The 20,355-nt window shown below is 35.8% G+C and overlaps 1 protein-coding gene across 1 annotated transcript; it reads right to left on the bottom strand.

Moving 5' to 3' along the window:
* Window positions 1–871: 871 nt before the first annotated feature.
* LOC103517605 (CUGBP Elav-like family member 6) lies at window positions 872–16,936 on the bottom strand. The gene is made up of 7 exons (XM_017447519.2): window positions 16,693–16,936; window positions 14,932–15,087; window positions 9,935–10,009; window positions 7,523–7,579; window positions 2,802–2,960; window positions 1,924–2,141; window positions 872–1,592 (listed from the first exon to the last, which is right to left on the bottom strand). The coding sequence occupies exons 1-6, from the start codon at window positions 16,934–16,936 to the stop codon at window positions 2,014–2,016; spliced, it is 819 nt and encodes a 272-aa protein (XP_017303008.1). The 3' UTR covers window positions 872–1,592; window positions 1,924–2,013.
* Window positions 16,937–20,355: the final 3,419 nt, after the last annotated feature.

The following is a 20,355-nucleotide window of genomic DNA, read 5'->3' as shown; positions in this document are numbered from 1 at the left end:
GCCAAGCTACCCGTCTACTCATAGTAACCTCATCCGGGCTAAGTGGGGCCTGGAAAAGATAGCAGCAAGCGTTAGCTCAAATGCTCACCAAACTGGATTTGGTGAAAAACTTCAAATGGTCACCTATCCGGAAATAAAACACACGCAACATTACTTCAGTTATCCCTCAAGAACTGGTGAATACAAAGGGGTATCGCCAGTCAGTTAGTCTGGGACTCTCGGAGTATTAATATAATAGGACACAAAATTTGTTTCCGTTCGGTACGAAAAAAAAACAGCTTCTCAAAGAGCCTGAGTTTCATCTGTTTTACTCACTGAAACACTTCTGTTTCACTCATCACTCACAGCGCGCTCCCTATTAGCTGCATAGTTATCAAACTAAAAACATAAACGAAACTTAAAATGTTGGTCGAGAGCGGAACATTTCTCTCCCGTAGTCTCTGCACTCTGTGTATTTCTTATGTAGATTTTAGCGATCAAAAATTGATCATAGGTATCTCAGGATCGGTTTAGATTTTCGCAAAATCCTTTCTTATTGCACACCTAGACCTAGACCATAAAAGGAATATTCCTACAAAATTTCAGCTTTCTAGGTGTTGTGGTTCTCGAGATAGAGCGATCAGTGTGTGAATATGAAATGTGAATGGATCTTGTTTTTATAATATACGATTAAATTGTAAACCCGGGTCTAAAGAATAATATATTACCTATACTTAAGTTCATATTATTATTAATATAGTTAGACTAATAATATCTAGGTAGGTATATAATATTTTATAAGGTTAAAATTAAAGAATAATTATTATTGTATGGAAAAATAATTCTTTTGAGTATAAAAAAAACTTCTCAATTTTTTTAAAAAATATAAACTATCCATACAAGTTCATACAATAAGTGACTGAAATTCATTAGATAGGTAATTTAAAAATACCGAGACTCTTATTTAAAATTAATTAATTGATCAAAAGTCAATAAAGGGTTAAGAAAAATCTAAAAAATAAAATAAACAAAACTGTCATTGAAAAAAGACTAGAAACTTCAACTGAAAAAAAGAGATCAAAATAAAAATGCCTAGATACTAAATTACTTATTCACATATATAGGTAAATACTAAAAACTAGATGAAAAATAATACCTACATAAATTAAATCATAGATGTAGGATGGTATCCATTCTTCTAACCTTCAATAATGTTTCGAGGTATCTAAGTTTTTTTTTCTTCTAATTATGTAGGTAGATACCCTATTTATCTAATATTTAACAATAAAAACTTAACATTTAAAAATAGTTTTCTTCTCGCTTTTTCTTAAAAATATAAAATGTCAGAAATAAATTATAGGAATATATCATTTTATCACCAAAAGGATCTTTACTCTGAAGTCTGCCTTTGCCGAATTGAACCTCCAGGCTTTAACGGGTTAATAAAATTGTTCTTCATTGTTGATGTTGACCCTTTGAAGACTTAGAGGTGTTGAACTCAAACTTCTTATGGATCAAAACATGAATTTTATGACGTAATATTTTTTTTCTGTTAGACATAATATCTTGACGGTGGGTTTCATTTACAAAATTCTTCGATGTGGTCGCATTTTCTGTGGAAAAGAAAATTTTATTATTTATTTTCAGTATAAAACACGTTAGACTGGACAAACTTCTGATGCCATATACAGGGTGTAAAGTAAAATAGCCTCGAGATCGATTTAGATTTCGGCAAAATCTTCTCTTATTGCACATCTAGGACACATATGGATCTTGCCTTTTTTTTTAATTTCTATTAGGTACTATAGCGGGGCTATCATACTAGTTTTTTCCAATTAAATATTTAGCTCCTTTTTTTATTATATTTTTAATAACAGGTTATTTTGTAAAATAAAAAAAAGTTAATAACAGAACTAAAGATTTATCGAAAGGGGTCTAACTCACCAAAGCGTCGGCACCGCCTCGCATCATCCCGGAGGCCACCGGCCGATGCCACCACTCACCAGGCCGGGCCGGCACGAGTTTCTCCCGTAGCTAGTACGGCCGCGCCGCATCCTTCGGCCGTTTGAGTTGCACCTTGAGCCGCTTCATGCCGATCTGGAAGCCGTTCATGGCCTGGATGGCCGTGTGGGCACTGGCGGGGTTGTCGAACGACACGAAACCTGGCGGGGAGAATCGGAACGAGGGGTAAGGTGCCTGTTATTTGGACTTTCTACCATGACTGTTATTTGGATTTTCTACCATGATTATTTTCATTTTTAGATTTTTTTATAGGTTTAACGACACTGTATAGCTGTTGAAGTTTTTAGTGACGGTGTGTTTTACCCTCCATGCGGAGAATCGGAGACAAGCTACCCGTCTACTCATAGTAACCTCACCCGGCCTAAGTGGGGCCTGGAAAAGATAGCAGCAAGCGTTAGCTCAAATGGTCACCAAACTGGATTTGGTGAAAAACTTCAAATAGTCACCAAACTGGATTTGGTGAAAAACTTCAAATGGTCACCAAACTGGATTTGGTGAAAAACTTCAAATAATCACCTATCCGGAAACCAAACACACGCAACATTACTTCAGTTATCCCTCAAGAACTGGTGAATACAAAGGGGTATCGCCAGTCAGTTAGTCTGGGGCTCTCGGAGTATTAATATAGGTAATAGGACACAAAATTTGTTTCCGTTCGGTACGAAAAAAAAACAGCTTCTCAAAGAGCCTGAGTTTCATCTGTTTTACTCACTGAAACACTTCTGTTTCACTCACCGAAACACTTCCGTCTCACTCACCGAAACACTTCTGATTCACTGAAACCTTTCTGTTGCACTCACCGAAACACTTGCTCTGATTGGTGGCCCGGTCGATGAACACCTTGGACGAGATGACGTTTCCAAACGGCAGAAACATTTGCATGAGTTCTGCGTCACCAAATTCCTGTGGTAGATGATAGATGAAGAGGTTGCACCCTTCGGGACCAGAGACGTTACAGCCTGAAGAGAGAGGAGACAAATCAGCGAAAGAAGAGACAAGTGAATTGGCGAAAGAAGAGACAAGTGAATTAGCGAAAGAAGAGACAAGTGAATTGGCGAAAGAAAAGACAAGTGAATTGGCGAAAGAAGAGACAAGTGAGTTAGCGAAAGAAAAGACAAGGGAATTAGCGAAAGAAGAGACAAGGGAATTAGCGAAAGAAGAGACAAGTGAATTAGCGAAAGAAAAGACAAGGGAACTGGCGAAAGAAGAGACAAGTGAATTGGCGAAAGAAGAGACAAGTGAATTAGCGAAAGAAAAGACAAGGGAATTGGCGAAAGAAGAGACAAGGGAATTGGCGAAAGAAGAGACAAGTGAATTGGCGAAAGAAGAGACAAGGGAATTAGCGAAAGAAAAGACAAGGGAATTAGCGAAAGAAAAGACAAGGGAATTAGCGAAAGAAAAGACAAGGGAATTAGCGAAAGAAAAGACAAGGGAATTAGCGAAAGAAGAGACAAGTGAATTGGCGAAAGAAGAGACAAGGGAATTGGCGAAAGAAGAGACAAGTGAATTGGCGAAAGAAGAGACAAGTGAATTGGCGAAAGAAGAGACAAGGGAATTAGCGAAAGAAGAGACAAGTGAATTGGCGAAAGAAAAGACAAGGGAATTAGCGAAAGAAGAAGAGACAAGGGAATTAGCGAAAGAAAAGACAAGGGAATTAGCGAAAGAAAAGACAAGGGAATTGGCGAAAGAAGAGACAAGTGAATTAGCGAAAGAAGAGACAAAGAAATTAGCGAAAGAAAAGACAAGGGAATTGGCGAAAGAAGAGACGAATTAGCGAAATGTTGGGGAGAATGGAGTGGGGGAGAAGAGAAAACAGAGAGTGAAATGAAAGGGTTAAATGGGCCGATCAAAGAGAGGTCAAAGTTTTATTTCGAGAATTTGTCTGTTTTGATGGAATTCGCCAAACTTGTTTAACATAAGAACCTGTCCCCAAAGAGAACTTACTGATGGTAGGCCCTAATAGTCCTTTAGGGATCTCATAGGGCCCGTGTTTTGAGCTAACACCCACTGGTTGGCTGGAGGAGCTCCTTCAGTAGAACCCTGCAAACCTGCCACTTCATAAAGCCATAAAAAAGGAAAATCTACAGTTAAAAGCCCAAGTAGGTATCTGAAGTGCTCAAAATTTTTACAATCGAGCTGAAAATTCTGACTTTGTTAAACTCTCGTAACAATTTTATTACCTAATCCTAATATTATGTAGGTATGTAATCTTATGAATTTAAATGTCTGGGATGCTAATCAAAAACAGCTAGGTAGCATGCAAAAAAACTTTTAAATCGCAACCATAAATCACACACAAAAGGTGAGGACACTACTTGCAAAGATACAAAAATGGACACTGTTCAAAATGTGGTCGGGTGGAAGTGCTTATTTTTGAGAATCCAGGCACTGTAAATAGAGAACATAAAAGCAACAGGTCCAAAACATTCAACAGGGGGGGGGGATGAATAACAACAACAATAAAAAATACAGATAATATTTAAACTGAATTTCCTATTAGATTTTGAAACAAAATCGACACAATTTATGCTTAAAACACTGAAAAAACAACAACAAATTAAAGTAATGTAAGATCTAGAAGAAAAGCAAAAATTACAACGTATTTTAAGATTGCTCCTATGGTGTTGTAACTGTTGTAATATGGTGTACCTAATATTTTGATATGTAGGTATCCGCATTTTCAGGTGACAATCTCCGATCTTGATGAAAATTGATTTTGTTTGTGAAAGATTTGAAGCCTAGATGTGTGTCTTCTCAGAAATATCAAAATTAGCTTCAATAGCTTCATTGGTGCAATTATTATATTCCAGTTCACGTATTCCTTTGGTTGAAGTTTGTCTCATTCCTGATGATTATGTAGGTGAAAAAGAGCATTTAGACTAAACAAAAACGAAGTAATTTTTTTGCATGAATTTCAGCTAGACAATAAAGAATCAACACAAGCATACCGACAAAGTCACAACATAGAAAATTCACATCGATTGCAAAAAAGGTGCATTTTGAATTCACATGAAACGATCAAACAAAACGAATTAAATTTAAGGAGACTATACAGACAGACAAAGATCAAATTGCTAAACAAATATTCATACTTTCTTGTTTGATGGGGATCCATGCAATTATAAAGGAATATTTTTCATATAAATTTTTCTACTGCTTTTTCTTCTTCAATAATTTGAAAACACATTTAAATTAATCCTAAATTTCCCTCTTATAATCTCATTTGTCATTTTTTGTGGAATTCTTTATCTTTGAACTCATTAAAGGTTCAATAATGATGTTCTTAAATTCAAGCAAGTCCATATAGTCTCCAAGAAAATGACAAAAAAGAACTCTACACATCCAATAAAAGAAATATTTCTGAATCGTTTTGAGAGTAGTTAGCTACACAAAGTGTCTTTTCTTATTATTTTCACGTTTTGGTCTTCTAATAATTAAAGAAAAGAAACGCTTGGCAGTCTAATGTCTCTAAAAACAAATAGAAAGTACACCTAGTCTATTTCCACAGGAAGTATCATCAACACAAAAACAATATCTAAAGAAAACACTTAAAATTAAAAAAAAAAAAAAAAAAAAAAAAAATATCTATGTTGGTGAAATTCAAATGAATTATAAAACATGCTCATGCAACAAAAACTAACAAAATCATGCTGGGGAAAAACAGGGTGGGGGACTCAATTCGTCAAATTTTCTGTTCAGGAAAAGTAAAGTTCAGAAAAAAATGGTGTGATTAGGTATTTGAATTCCTCAGATTGTTTTCGAATAAATGTAGGGGGAGTCGACGAATTGAGTCCCATCGACCTTTTTTTTACGAGTTGAGTCCCAATAATTAGGACGAAGGTGTAGGACGAATTTGAGGGAGGGATCAGAAATCAGATATTTTTAACATTGTGAGACTTCGGTCTTGTGGGTAACCATTTATTTTATTTGACATTCGGCCTTAAAAAACATTAAATTAAAACTTATCCATCTAAGCATCTAAGGTCATCTTTAAAATTCTACTCTAAAATTAACCACTACGTTTTGCCTTTTGTCAGAATTTCGCCAATAAAGATAGGACAATAATAATTTAAATTCGACTAGATATACAAAACTATTATTTAAATTCTACAGTAGTAAGCGAGTTTTTCAAATTCAAGATACCCACCTCTTATTTTGTCTACAAAAAGAAAGTCATAGTAGATACCTATTTCAATTATAAACTAAGACTACTGAGTAGTGGATTTCACCAATGACTTAATGAGAGATTTCACTAATGGAAGATTTTTTTAATGATCATCAAAAATGGAGTTTTCAATGATCAAAAAAGGAGAAGTTTTTAAAAGGAATCCTTTTTGGATTATTAAAAACTCCTTTTTGGATCATTGCAAATTCTCCCATTAGTGAAATCTCTCATTAAGTCATTGGTCATTGGTGAAACCCACCATTGGTATAACTCTATAAACCGACTTCTTAAATTCCACTACAAAATCAATAAATTCGAAAGTGATTATTTTTTTTTTTTTGACAATACATAATTGAATAACAATTTTTTGTTCAACAAACCTAACTTCCTCACTTTTTTGACACATTTTAAATCTTGCCTTCCCCATTATGTAAATGTGGAGTGTTTGAAATTCGGGTACGCTTAGCTAGATAGTTGTAAGTTGTAAAGCACAAGATATTTTTTTTTTTTTCCTTTTTAGTGAACTAAAGGTTGGTGGTTCGAGGCCAAGTCAGGTCATAAAATTTAACGTAGTGTAAAGCAGGGAACGACATTTTGTGACGAGCATTAATTTATTATGCTTAACCAGCTTAATACAATGGAGCAGTTGCAAATGGGAATTAATGATGGTCGATTTCTATGTAAAAACTTGGGAAAATGCCAGGTTTACCTTGCCCAATGGAGCAGTTGCAATTGGGTAAAATTTATTAATAAATGGTCGATTCCTACGTAAAAAGTAGTGAAAAATCCAAATCTGAGGTCAAAACTCCGAAAAAATAAATGTAAAAGGTCTAAAATTCAATTTTTATTTTCCGTTCTAATGAAAGAGTTCAAAGACGTGTGACGTCAGACTTTACGCAGTTGTTTTTATCGTCCGCTAGGTAGCGCCAGTATGCAAGCACGCTTGCGGAAGAGCAGAAAGAAATGCGCAGAAATGTATGCGCACAAACACTGATAGTCTGGCCTACTTCTATTAAGTGATAACTTTTTTTTTCTAAGTCTCCTCAAACTTTTTCTTCCCAGACTGACAGATTTAATTCGGAACTGTCAGCCCAAAGTCGTTGTCATTATAATATTTTAAGAAGAAAAAAAAAAAAGTCGGAAAGAAGAAAGTTGAATTTTCCTTACCCAATTTATCCTTGGTGGTTAAATTTTGTGGATTTTTCGTAAAATAGATGACGAGGAAATGGGGAAGATAAAAAAGAGAAGGGGAGGAGGAAGAGGAGGAGAAGAAAGTGATTAAGTCAGGCTCATTCGACGTAAATGTAAACTACTCGGAGGAAGCAGTGTGCTGAATATTTATTTTTTGTTACTTACTCATTTCTCGAGCAAGAGCCACTAGAGGTAACAGCGCAGGAGGGAACGTTGAAAATGCTGGGGAGGGGGGGCAATAAAGGGGGACACTTTGAATTAGAGTGGCATTTAGGGGACTAGATTTTAAACTATGGGATACGAGGAATGTACCTATTACCTAAATTATCTTTCTTTTTTAGTGAAAAAATTAAGTTATATTTTGTCCCAGTGACTTTCATGGTATTCACATCTTTATTAACCTTCACAGCTCAGTGAAAGTTCTTTCTACAACGTATAGTGTATATAGGCCTTGTAGAAAGATTCATTACCATCATTACCAATGAGATTCCACCCTTAATAATACTCGTAATAATGTAAGATTAGAAAATGTTGTGATGAGTTCAAGAAAACTTGAGTCTGTATTCCAGCTCCTTAAAACTTTGACAGTGGGAGGGGAGGGAGGAAGGAAGGAAAAAGAGAGGGAAGGAGGAGAAAGACGAAGAGAAAGAGAGGAAGAAGAATATGGAGGAAAAGAGGAAAGATGAGAAGAAGAAGGAAGGGGAGAGAGGGAGGTAGAAAGGAGAAGGAAGATAGGAAAGGAGTAGAAGAAGGGAGAAGGACAGGAAAGAGGGGAAGGACAGGGAGAAAGGAGAGGAGAAAAAAAGAGCAAACTTCATAATTATACAGGGTGTCCCGTAAATGCTCCGTCTCCTAAAAGAACACCAATGTTAAGCAACGTTGAAGTTATACACGAACTAGAGGGTGACTTTTTTCCCCCCATACAATATTGATAGGAGATCATATCATCCCGAAATTGAAGAGAGGACATCATAAGAAAGCCAGCCGTTTCGAGAACGAACCTTATCTGTTTGAGATAAATTTCGGCCCAGGTGGAAACCCAACCCGCGATCCAGTGCTTACAAGATGCGCTACCTCCCAAGCTAACTGGGATTATGATTTGATTACGTAAAAATCTTAACCTGATACACACTGTATGTAAAGTTGTTACGCCGCGTAACTTTTGCTGAAGTTACAGGGGGTAACAGCAAAGGAGAGGGGAGGTATTCGAATAAATGTAGGGGGAGTCGACGAATTGAGTCCCATCGACCTTTTTTTTACGAGTTGAGTCCCAATAATTAGGACGAAGGTGTAGGGCGAATTTGAGGGAGGGATCAGATATTTTTAACATTGTGAGACTTCGGTCTTGTAACCATTTATTTTATTTGACATTCGGCCTTAAAAAACATTAAAAAAACTTATCCATCTAAGGTCATTTTTTAAATTCTACTCTAAAATTAACCACTACGTTTTGCCTTTTGTCAGAATTTCGCGAATAAAGATAGGACAATAATAATTTAAATTCGACTAGATATATACAAAACTATTATTTAAATTCTACGTTAGTAAGCGAGTTTTTCAAATTCAAAATACCCAATTACCCACCTTTTATTTATTTTGTCTACAAAAAGAAAGTCATAGTAGATACCTATTTCAATTATAAACTAAGACTAGGTACTGAGTAGTGGATTTCACCAATGACTTAATGAGAGATTTCACTAATTGAAGATTTTTTTAATGATCATCAAAAATGGAGTTTTCAATGATCAAAAAAAGGAGAAGTTTTTAAAAGGAATCATTTTTGGATTATTAAAAACTCCTTTTTGGATCATTGCAAATTCTCCCATTAGTGAAATCTCTCATTAAGTCATTGGTGAAACCCACCATTGGTATAACTCTATAAAACGACTTCTTAAATTCCACTACAAAATCAATAAATTCGAAAGTGATTGGCAACATTTGGGGGGGGGGGGGGGGGGGTGAAATTAGGACAACATTGAAATTAATTATTTTAAAGGTAAAAGGCACAAGAAAATTATGTTTATTAGAGTTAAATGAAACATTGTTTTTATAGGGTAAAAAAAATGGCTTTGGGGACATTGGTCAGGGACAACATTTATATAGGGGGTGTATTTTACAAATGGAGATACACTTATGGGTACCACAACGATTACCATCTGAGGGGACATCAATAATATCAATATTCATTAGGGCTGATGATATTAGGTACCTAATTCGGGTAAAACCCGGCTTTGTGGGTAATATCTGGGTATCATCAGCCCTATTCATCAACATTGAACACCAAAACAACATGATGAAAGAATGAAAATATAAAAAAGTTTTATTCCACCTTATTCTTGCCTATTAAATAAATTTTATCAATCAAAAATTGGATCGAAAACACTACTTTCCTAACTGATAGCATACCTTTCTTACTTTGTACACTATTAGGGTAAGGAAAGTATTTTTTTTACTGTTTTTATAGGTTGATTTTGACGGTTTTTATAGGTCACACAGTTATAGGTCCATGGGGAATATTTTGACACGAAAAATTGGGCTTGAGGATTCAAAATGGCGGCCGGGGGGCCTCACACTTACCTACTCCGGGAAAGTGCGCCGCTAATGATGTGAAGGGTGATGGATGGCTGAGAGCTGCCTCTCCATTGGTCAAACCTGGGGACCAATCAAAATCAGAGGGGCTATAAAATGGGGATCTGCCATCTGACTGAAGTGGGGTATCTTGGGAACTGACCAAAAAGGACTCGTTTCGAGAAAATCGGCTCGATAAAATAAATGTTAAAAATTGGACTGTTGTTTTGCGATAAAGGGAAAACAAAATTTTTGATTTGTACCTACGTGTTTTTCTTTTCACACCAAATTTTTAATCAGTTTCACCAAATGTGTGTGTCTACTCAACTAAGTTATGTTCAATTTTTATAAAAAAAGACAAATAATATCCATAATGATATAGGCTTGTAGAGATACCTTTTAAATTCCCTCTTAAAGTGCACCTGGATATTTTTTATTTACTTATATTTATTAGAGTGTGTCACCTGGATATTAATTCAATATGTATAAGTCCGGCCCAAAGGACCAGAAGATTAAACCGTCCAAGGTAAAGGCTTCAGTCTTTCAGAGGTGATTTTTCAGAAACTTATAAACCTCATTGGAGCAATTGAACCTTGTGTGGGGACTGAGTTGTCCCGTGAGAGAAAACGGTAGGTACTGTCATCGAATGAAAAAGGGCAGATAAATTACCTCAACTGAATTGACAAAAGGCTCTCCGAAAGTAACATTCTCCAAACCTCAAGTGAATTGAAAAAAGGTCCAGGGCTTAAAATGATTGGAACCTTTTATTCAAGAAGGGGCTTATCCCTGCTTGGGCCCTTTTTTGGGGGAATCGGCTTTTCTAATACGGAATATTGATTAAAATCAGTCCCAAAAAGAATCATGTTGATATCTTCATTATTCATCAAGATACACGAGTTTTTGTACAATCCTCCCAATACTTTTTAATGGAAATTTGGAAATTCAAAAACTTCGAAGCTTTTTTTTTACTCGAAACCCTATTTTCGTCGTCAGAAGTTGAGACGATTCTTGAATAAAACCTCTCAATAATTGAAAAATAAAGGCATCTCTAAATACCCCCGTATGGGGATTCGTGTATTCGTGTGTGTTGAAATGAGCTTTAGAAAACAAACGATTGAAAAATGTCAACACATTCAACACAATATTTTTGAGGTGGGAAATAATTCCCTCGACTTGGACTCTGTTGGGTGTTTGGGAAATTTTAAATGTCAAATAATATTTCGAAACGGAAAATTCTCAGACAAAAAGTACAGAGATGCAAAAGGATTTGAAAAAAGAGACCAAGAACAGAAAGGAGCGATATGGACAGGATATTCAAAGGATTTGAAGAACAAGAACAAGAGGAGAGAATATAATATGGACAGAAGAACCAAAAGAACAATATCGGGAACGAATGAATATCTACTAGATACGAAGAAAAATTCGGAAAAATTGTAATTTCGGACGAAGAAAAATTCTGTAAGAATAAGTATAGATATGAGATACCCTAATATGTAGATAACACAAGATAATATATTATGTAGGTAGATAGATACCATACGAGATGTAGATATAAAATATACGAGGTATAAAAAAACGTAGTCAGCTCCCATGGCGTAGTGGTCACTGCGCTCGCCTTGCACGCGGGAGACCCGGGTTCGATTCCCGGCGGGGTTAAGAAATTTGTATCATCCAAATGATTGATTCCGTGACTGGCTGTTGCGGTGCCCACTCAGCCTCGTGAGGAAAATGAGGAGCTATGACATAAAATAATGTAAGATTAGAAAATGTTGTGATGAGTTCAAGAAAACTTGAGTCTGTATTCCAGCTCCTTAAAACTTTGACAGTGGGAGGGGGGGGAGGAAAGAAAAAAAGAGGGAGGGAGGAGAAAGACGAAGAGAAAGAGAGGAAGAAGAATATGGAGGAAAAGAGGAAGGATGAGAAGAAGAAGGGAGGGGAGAGAGGGAGGTAGAAAGGAGAAGGAAGATAGGAAAGAAGTAGAAGGGAGAAGGACAGGAAAGAGGGGAAGGACAGGGAGAAAGGAGAGGAGAAAAAAAGAGCAAACTTCATAATTATACAGGGTGTCCCGTAAATGCTCCGTCTCCTAAAAGAACACCAATGTTAAGCAACGTTGAAGTTATACACGAATTAGAGGCTAGAGGGTGACTTTTTTCCCCATTCATTATTGATAGGAGATCATATCATCCCGAAATTGAAGAGAGGACATAAGAAAGCCAGCCGTTTCGAGAACGAACCTTATCTGTTTGAGATAAATTTCGGCCCAGGTGGAAACCCAACCCGCGATCCAGTGCTTACAAGACGGGCTACCTCCCAAGCTAACTAGGCTGGTTACGATTTGATTACGTAAAAATTTAATGGTACACCCTGTATATAAAGTTGTTACGCCGCGTAACTTTTGCTGAAGTTACAGGGGGTAACAGCCAAGGAGAGGGGAGGTAATTTTTTTTCTTATTCGCAAAGGGCACGTGTGAGCTATTAGGTAATAAGCTCCCTTCAATTCCCTCCCATCACTTCCTTCAATTCCCTCCTCTCTCCATGATTTTATACCTTTGCAATACGTATACCTGGTCTTATGTTTGGTAAAAAGAAAGTAACTAGGTACATATCCCTCTTACCTCTCTCCATGATTTTATACCTTTGCAATACGTATACCTGGTCTTATGTTTGGTAAAAAGAAAGTAACTAGGTACATATCCCTCTTAGTTGTACAAATGTTCAAAAAAACTCATAATGTCTTTTTCTGTATCTTACATTATTATTTTATCATATTAAGTATTAAGTTTTTATACTGTTTATATAGAGTACTTATACCTACCGTCCTACCTTATTATATCTTATTATATTTTAGTATATCTTATTATATTTTATTATGTTTTATTATATCTTATATTATATCATTTTGTATTTTTTTACTTAAATATCAGGTAGGTACATCTTGTTCTAAGCTGATCTATCTCTCTCTCTCTCCCCTCCCTCCCTCTTTCTCTCTCTCTCTCTACTTCCTTCTTTTCTCCCATCTTTATTTACCATTCAATCTCTTTGAAAATAATTCTATGGTAAATTGGTAATATTTATTAAAGTGTACGGAAAGATATAAAGTTATGTACCTTCTATACATATTTACATAATTTTGGCCCAAATTCTGATGTTAACGTAGGTACTAACGTCAAAATCAACAGTAAACTCTCAAATATAGGTAAGTACCTACATACTTCACTAAGTGAGTACCTACATACTTCACTAAGTAAGTACCTACATACTTCACTAAGTACCTAGCTACCCATCTACCTACCTACCTACCTACATAATTTCTTTTACCTAAATAAGTATTCTACCTACATACTTTGTTCTACCTACCTGAATACTTTTTAAATTATCTATCTACAACAGTTGGGGTACTTTCTTTTGCAAACTTTCGTTTCGTCAACGAAAATCGGATGACTTTAAGAAGAACGCGAAACTTTTCCAAGATTTTCCACCAAAATCATCATCAGAAAATTGCGAAAATTTTCTATCTGATGCTAATGAAAAAGGTTATGTACGAAAGAGAAGAGAAGAAGGAGGAGGAGGACGAGGAGGAGGACGAGAAGGGAGAGGAAAAGGAAGGAGTGGAGGAGTGACTTAGATTAATTTGGAGGAGGAGAAAGATGATTTGAGTATGGAATAGCAGGAAGAGGTTCACTTTACTTTAACAGGATGGGGCCAAAAGAGGCCCCATTTTTGCAAGTAAGCGTCTTCCCCTGTAAGTCGGTCCTTGTAATATTTGTGTGATTTTTGGACAACCATGGACCTATTAAAGGATTTAATGGCCTATTGGTAGAAAATTCGAGAGAGTGTAATGCAGCAGCAACAACCCATAGTGAATTATGTCCTTGTCACAAATGTCATTTCCTAACTAGGTAAATATACTACGAATATAATAAATTGTCTAAAGAGTCTAAAATTTATGTATTGCCTTGGACTTGAACCACCAACCTCCAAATCCCAGAAGATTAGAAAATAGGTTAATTAGAAGAAAATCCTTCAATAACCTATTCCTAATTCCTAGGGCCCCACAGATCCGCGCCTGAGGGCCCCATTTCCCACGCCGGATAATCCTGCCCCTGATCTCATACCTCCCACTCTCATCCTCCCCCAATATTTGTACTTATGAAGACATATCCATCTTGTTAAAAATTAAACAACCCACGTAAAAAGCAAAGTTGAAAAATTACCCTGAAACTTGTTGCGAAAATAAGTTCTGAATATGATGGGTGTGAAAGGAAAGATACACACACCCCGAAAGGCAAGATTATAAATTTATAGGGGTTTACATCAGGAGTGAATGAAGGGAGGTTCAACTTTTAAAGCGATGTGAAGACTTTTCCTTCATTTCGTCATTTTAAGATCGAAAAAAATTGCATTTTTCAAGATTCAAAATCTTCAAACGAGGACCAAAGCTACAGGAATAGTCTCCAAGAAAATGACAAAAAAGAACTCTACACATCCAATAAAAGAAATATTTCTGAATCGTTTTGAGAGTAGTTAGCTACACAGAGTGTCTTTTCTTATTATTTTCACGTTTTGAATTGAGATATTGGGAAAATCCTACAATGCTGCAGTGAGCACCAAAGTTGTGACATAATAACACAAAGAAACTGCATTTACATTTTATAAAAAACGTGATTTTTCAATCCTATAACGAACAGTAATTTTATTTCACAGGAAAATGAGAAAATGAACAGCATCAGATACATCAGTATTACATAATATTATCTACATACACATATTATTATGTATAGGTTGTTACATAAATACATATTATGTTATGTATAGGTTGTTACATATTACATACACATTATGTTATGTATAGGTTTTTGTACATACATGTTGTGTACATAGTACAACGTACCGTACTGGGATTACACCAGGAAAATTCGAAAAGTTTTTCCCCACCAATAGTGATCGCTTCGGAGGCAAAATGTCGTAAGCTGGACTGAGCTAAAGTCCTAAAGGTGTGTCCAAACATAAGTCGTCCAAAAATAGTCGAACGGACGTCAGAGGTTCGGCGGCGTTCCCAGTGGGGGTTTGCGCGGTCATGAAATTCGGTATGGTGGGAGAGGGAAGAGATGGCATTGCTGAGCCATTCCCCGGCACTGGTGCTCCTGATCCCAACGCCACAGCTGGGGAACAAACAGGAATGATGTCATGATGTCTCAATTTTAGCCTTGAACACAGGTACACAGGAGAAACAGGATTGAGGAGAGATGAAAAAGGAGGGCATCTGATTGTCTCTTACTGCACAAGATAGGTATTTTTTATTTCTTTTTGTCTACCACCATCGATTTTTTTTTTTTTTTTTAGTAGTTGTGAAATACTCGAATGGGGGGTGGGTCAATGGATTTTTTATTATTTTAATATTAATTGATAGACGATTTCAAATACATATTAAGAAGAAATAATAATAACAACAACAATAAAAAATACAGATAATATTTAAACTGAATTTCCTATTAGATTTTGAAACAAAATCGACACAATTTATGCTTAAAACACTGAAAAAACAACAACAAATTAAAGTAATGTAAGATCTAGAAGAAAAGCAAAAATTACAACGTATTTTAAGATTGCTCCTATGGTGTTGTAACTGTTGTAATATGGTGTACCTAATATTTTGATATGTAGGTATCCGCATTTTCAGGTGACAATCTCCGATCTTGATGAAAATTGATTTTGTTTGTGAAAGATTTGAAGCCTAGATGTGTGTCTTCTCAGAAATATCAAAATTAGCTTCAATAGCTTCATTGGTGCAATTATTATATTCCAGTTCACGTATTCCTTTGGTTGAAGTTTGTCTCATTCCTGATGATTATGTAGGTGAAAAAGAGCATTTAGACTAAACAAAAACGAAGTAATTTTTTTGCATGAATTTCAGCTAGACAATAAAGAATCAACACAAGCATACCGACAAAGTCACAACATAGAAAATTCACATCGATTGCAAAAAAGGTGCATTTTGAATTCACATGAAACGATCAAACAAAACGAATTAAATTTAAGGAGACTATACAGACAGACAAAGATCAAATTGCTAAACAAATATTCATACTTTCTTGTTTGATGGGGATCCATGCAATTATAAAGGAATATTTTTCATATAAATTTTTCTACTGCTTTTTCTTCTTCAATAATTTGAAAACACATTTAAATTAATCCTAAATTTCCCTCTTATAATCTCATTTGTCATTTTTTGTGGAATTCTTTATCTTTGAACTCATTAAAGGTTCAATAATGATGTTCTTAAATTCAAGCAAGTCCATATAGTCTCCAAGAAAATGACAAAAAAGAACTCTACACATCCAATAAAAGAAATATTTCTGAATCGTTTTGAGAGTAGTTAGCTACACAAAGTGTCTTTTCTTATTATTTTCACGTTTTGGTCTTCTAATAATTAAAGAAAAGAAACGCTTGGCAGTCTAATGTCTCTAAAAACAAATAGAAAGTACACCTAGTCTATTTCCACAGGAAGTATTATCAACACAAAACAATATCTAAAGAAAACACCATAAAAGAAATATTTCTGAATCGTTTTGAGAGTAGTTAGCTACACAAAGTGTCTTTTCTTATTATTTTCACGTTTTGGTCTTCTAATAGAAAAGAAACGCTTGGCAGTCTAATGTCTCTAAAAACAAATAGAAAGTACACCTAGTCTATTTCCACAGGAAGTATCATCAACACAAAACAATATCTAAAGAAAACACCAACAGAAGAAGTCCAGAGAATTTTACCTAGGGGAACTTTGAGATGTCTCATTCGGTTTTTATCAACACAGGGGTTGGGGAACTCTGTCAGTTGACATCGTCTCATCTGTTGAATATTGACAACTTGCTGATAGCACAGAATGCAGTGAGGAGCTTTGCAGATGCAGTGGAGATTCTCCGTGTTATTGAACGCCAAGACGCGATGGAATTTCTGCATAACACCTTCCAGGCAGTCTTCAGAGAGGATATTGGGGTAAGTTTTACGGCTCATGTGTTGTCCCTTCTCGTGAGAAGTCAGAGAGAGAGAGAGAGAGAGAGAGAGAGAGAGAGAGAGAGAGAGAGAGAGAGGGAGAGAGAGAGGGAGAGAGATGGAGAGGTCCTGAATTCCAACTCCTTAAATTTTACCTGTCTCTCTCCCTCACATGTAAAATATAGTAAATTTAAATTACCTACACTCAGAAAATATTACAAAAATAATAATACCTAATAATAAAATAAAATAATAATAATAATAAATGACGGCTGGAAACTTTTTATTTTTTCCCCTCAGTGGCACACAAATTTCCATTTTATTATTCTTTTTTTTTATTATTATTATTATTATTATTTTTTTTTACAATACATAATTGAATAACAATTTTTTGTTCAACAAACTTAACTTCCTCACTTTTTTGACACATTTTAAATCTTGGCTTCCCCATTATGTAAATGCGGAGTGTTTGAAATTCGGGTACGTTTAGCTACAGCTAGAGAGTTGTAAAGCACGAGATATTTTTTTTCCTTTTTAGTGAACTAAAGGTTGGTGGTTCGAGGCCAAGTCAGGTCATAAAATTTAACGTAGTGTAAAGCGGGGAACATTTATTATGCTTAACCAGCTTAATACAATGGAGCAGTTGCAAATGGGAATAAATGATGGTCGATTCCTATGTAAAAACTTGGGAAAAATGCCAGGTTTACCTTGCCCAATGGAGCAGTTGCAATTGGGTAAAATTTATTAATAAATGGTCGATTCCTACGTAAAAAGTAGTGAAAAATCCAAATCTGAGGTCAACTCCGAAAAAATAAATGTAAAAGGTCTAAAATTCAATTTTTATTTTCCGTTCTAATGAAAGAGTTCAAAGATGTGTGGCGTCAGACTTTACGCAAATGTTTTTATCGTCCGCTAGGTAGCGCCAGTATGCAAGCACGCTTGCTGAGGAGCAGAAAGAAATGCGCAGAAACGTATGCGCACAAACACTGATAGTCTGGCCTACTTCTATTAAGTGATAACTTTTTTTTTTCTAAGTCTCCTCAAACTTTTTCTCCCAGACTGACAGATTTAATTCGGAACTGTCAGCCCAAAGTCGTTGTCATTATAATATTTTAAGACAAAAAAAAAAAAAAAAAAAAAAAAAAAAAAAATCGAAAAGAAGAAAGTTGAATTTTCCTTATCCAATTCATCCTTGGGTGGGTAAATTTTGTGAGTTTTTCGTAAAATAGATGGCGAGGAAATGGGGAAGATAAAAAAGAGAAGGGGAGGAGGAAGAGGAGGAGAAGGGAGGATATAAGATAATAAAAATAGGAAAGAAAAGAAGAATAAAAATGGGAAGAGGAGAAGAAGAAAGAAGGACGTTACGTTTCTTTAAATCACTTTTGTCCATAAATCGAAAAAAAAAAGTTAAAAGTTATTTCAAACTTGGAAGTAGGAAGCTAATTTTTCAAAAGAATCCCAATTAGGTAGTCACCAATTCTAGGGTAGCTATATCAATAATTCTATTCAATTTCCCTCTAATTCCCTTCTGCTCTCTTCTTTCCCTACCTTCATATAAATTCCCTTCCCTTCCATTAAACTTCCCCGTCACTTCCACTTTTGTTGTATTCTATTTCCCTTCCATTCTATTCAATTTCCCTTAATTCCCTTCTGCTATCTTCTTTCCCTTCCTTCATATAAATTCCCTTCCCTTCCATTAAACTTCCCCGTCACTTCCACTTTTGTTGTATTCTGTTTCCCTTCCATTCTATTCAATTTCCCTCTAATTCCCTTCTGCTCTCTTCTTTCCCTACCTTCATATAAATTCCCTTCCCTTCCATTAAACTTCCCCGTCACTTCCACTTTTGTTGTATTCTATTTCCCTTCCATTCTATTCAATTTCCCTCTAATTCCCTTCTGCTCTCTTCTTTCCCTTCCTTCATATAAATTCCCTTCCCTTCCATTAAACTTCCCCGTCACCAATAAGAACGCAAGATTTGAAAGGGTCATAACTTTTTTATACATTGTTTTATCTTGCCCAATCTTTGACAGATTGATTGTAAACATATGAAAATTAGTCATCATGGAGTCTAAAACGGTTCAACAACGCGTTAGCATAATAAAATCGACAAATTATCACTTTTGCGCAAGAATTTCCCTAGTCGAAATCGTATCATTTTCCGTTTTAGTGAGGAGAAATTGCCTTCATGATCATGTAGTTTTACCCCGCGAGACTTCTTTCTGTGAGGGTATCTAAAGTCACAGGTGTACAACAACAAACCCACAAGCTTTGAAGCATTGAAAGGTGAAATTGAAAGTTGCATCAACGAGATACAGCCTGATTTCCTCGAATTTGAGATCGAATTTTTTCCAGACGGGAACGAATGTACCATCAAAGTCGACGAAGATTTTTGTCTGACTATTGTTCCATGCAAAATTTCAGAATGTTTACTTCTCATATCATCTAAAAGAAGTCCATTTTATTCCACGGAGAACCATGCTTTATTAAACAATCAAATCTTGCGTTCTTATTGGGACACCCTTTATAAACCGTTTCCTGTCTTTGCCTTCCCACTTTTTCATCTTTCTCCCTGTCTCTTCTTCCCCTATTCTTCTCTACTTCTTTGTCCCTGTTTTCTTCTTTCCTCTTTATTTTCGTCCTCCTGTCTTTCTCTCCCTCTCTTCTCCTTCTCTTCCTGTTTTTCAGCACCCTCTTCCATCAACGTCCCAAACTTTAAATTGACTCGTCCAGTTGTCTTGAAATTAAATCGGCTCCTTTAACCTTTCCTTTTCTCTCTCTCTCTCTCTCTGTCTCTCTCTGTTTCTCTCTCTCTTTCTCTCTCTCTCTTAAAAAACGAAAGAGAAGGAGGGGTTTTCAATCAAAATTCCATTGTAGGATAACTGCGGAGCTCACTTCTGACTGCGCTGAGGTTTGTGTCACTTTCTGACTGAGAAGGAGGAGAAGAAGAAGAAGAAGGAGAAGAAGAAGAAGAATTGAATTGAATAATTTCTGCTTTATTTTGTTTAATATAATAAATACAATACATACATCCCCTAAGCTAATCCTAACTTCTATGGAGATGGATTTTTTCTCCTTCATCTAATGATCTATGATATTCTTCACAATAAAGGTAAATACCCAACTAGGGTTTTTCAGATAATTAGGTAGGTATTTTACAGAGTTCTATTTTGTTCTGGCTAGATATTCGGCACCCAACCCCTAAAAACTTCCACTTACTGTAATTACCTATACTGCTCTCTCTCTCTCTCTCTCTCTCTCTCTCTCTCTCTCTCTCTCTCTCTCTCTCTCTCTCTCTCTCTCTCTCTCTGAGGAGAAGGAAGGATAAGGGAAAAAAGAAAAGAAGAGGAGAGGGAAATGAAAGAGGGAAAAATTGGAAGAGGGAACTTTTCAGCTGAAAAGCGAAAGGGAAATGGAAGAGAAAAGAGAGAAAAGATTGAAG

The sequence above is a fragment of the Diaphorina citri genome, unplaced genomic scaffold (genome assembly GCF_000475195.1).
Source record: "Diaphorina citri unplaced genomic scaffold, Diaci psyllid genome assembly version 1.1 scaffold1906, whole genome shotgun sequence".
NCBI lineage: Eukaryota > Metazoa > Arthropoda > Insecta > Hemiptera > Psyllidae > Diaphorina > Diaphorina citri.
This window is presented reverse-complemented; position numbering and strand designations above follow the sequence as displayed.

What these genes read in the sequence shown, in the direction of transcription:
- LOC103517605 (XM_017447519.2), bottom strand. Translation starts at nt 16,936, where the DNA reads ATGAGCCGTAAAACTTACCCCAATATCCTCTCTGAAGACTGCCTGGAA. An exon ending in ACATCTCAAAGTTCCCCTAG is followed by an intron (nt 15,088 to 16,692) that starts GTAAAATTCTCT and finishes TTTGTTCCCCAG; the next exon opens with CTGTGGCGTTGGGATCAGGA. An exon ending in CAATCAGAGCAAGTGTTTCG is followed by an intron (nt 2,142 to 2,801) that starts GTGAGTGCAACA and finishes TCTCCCCGCCAG; the next exon opens with GTTTCGTGTCGTTCGACAAC.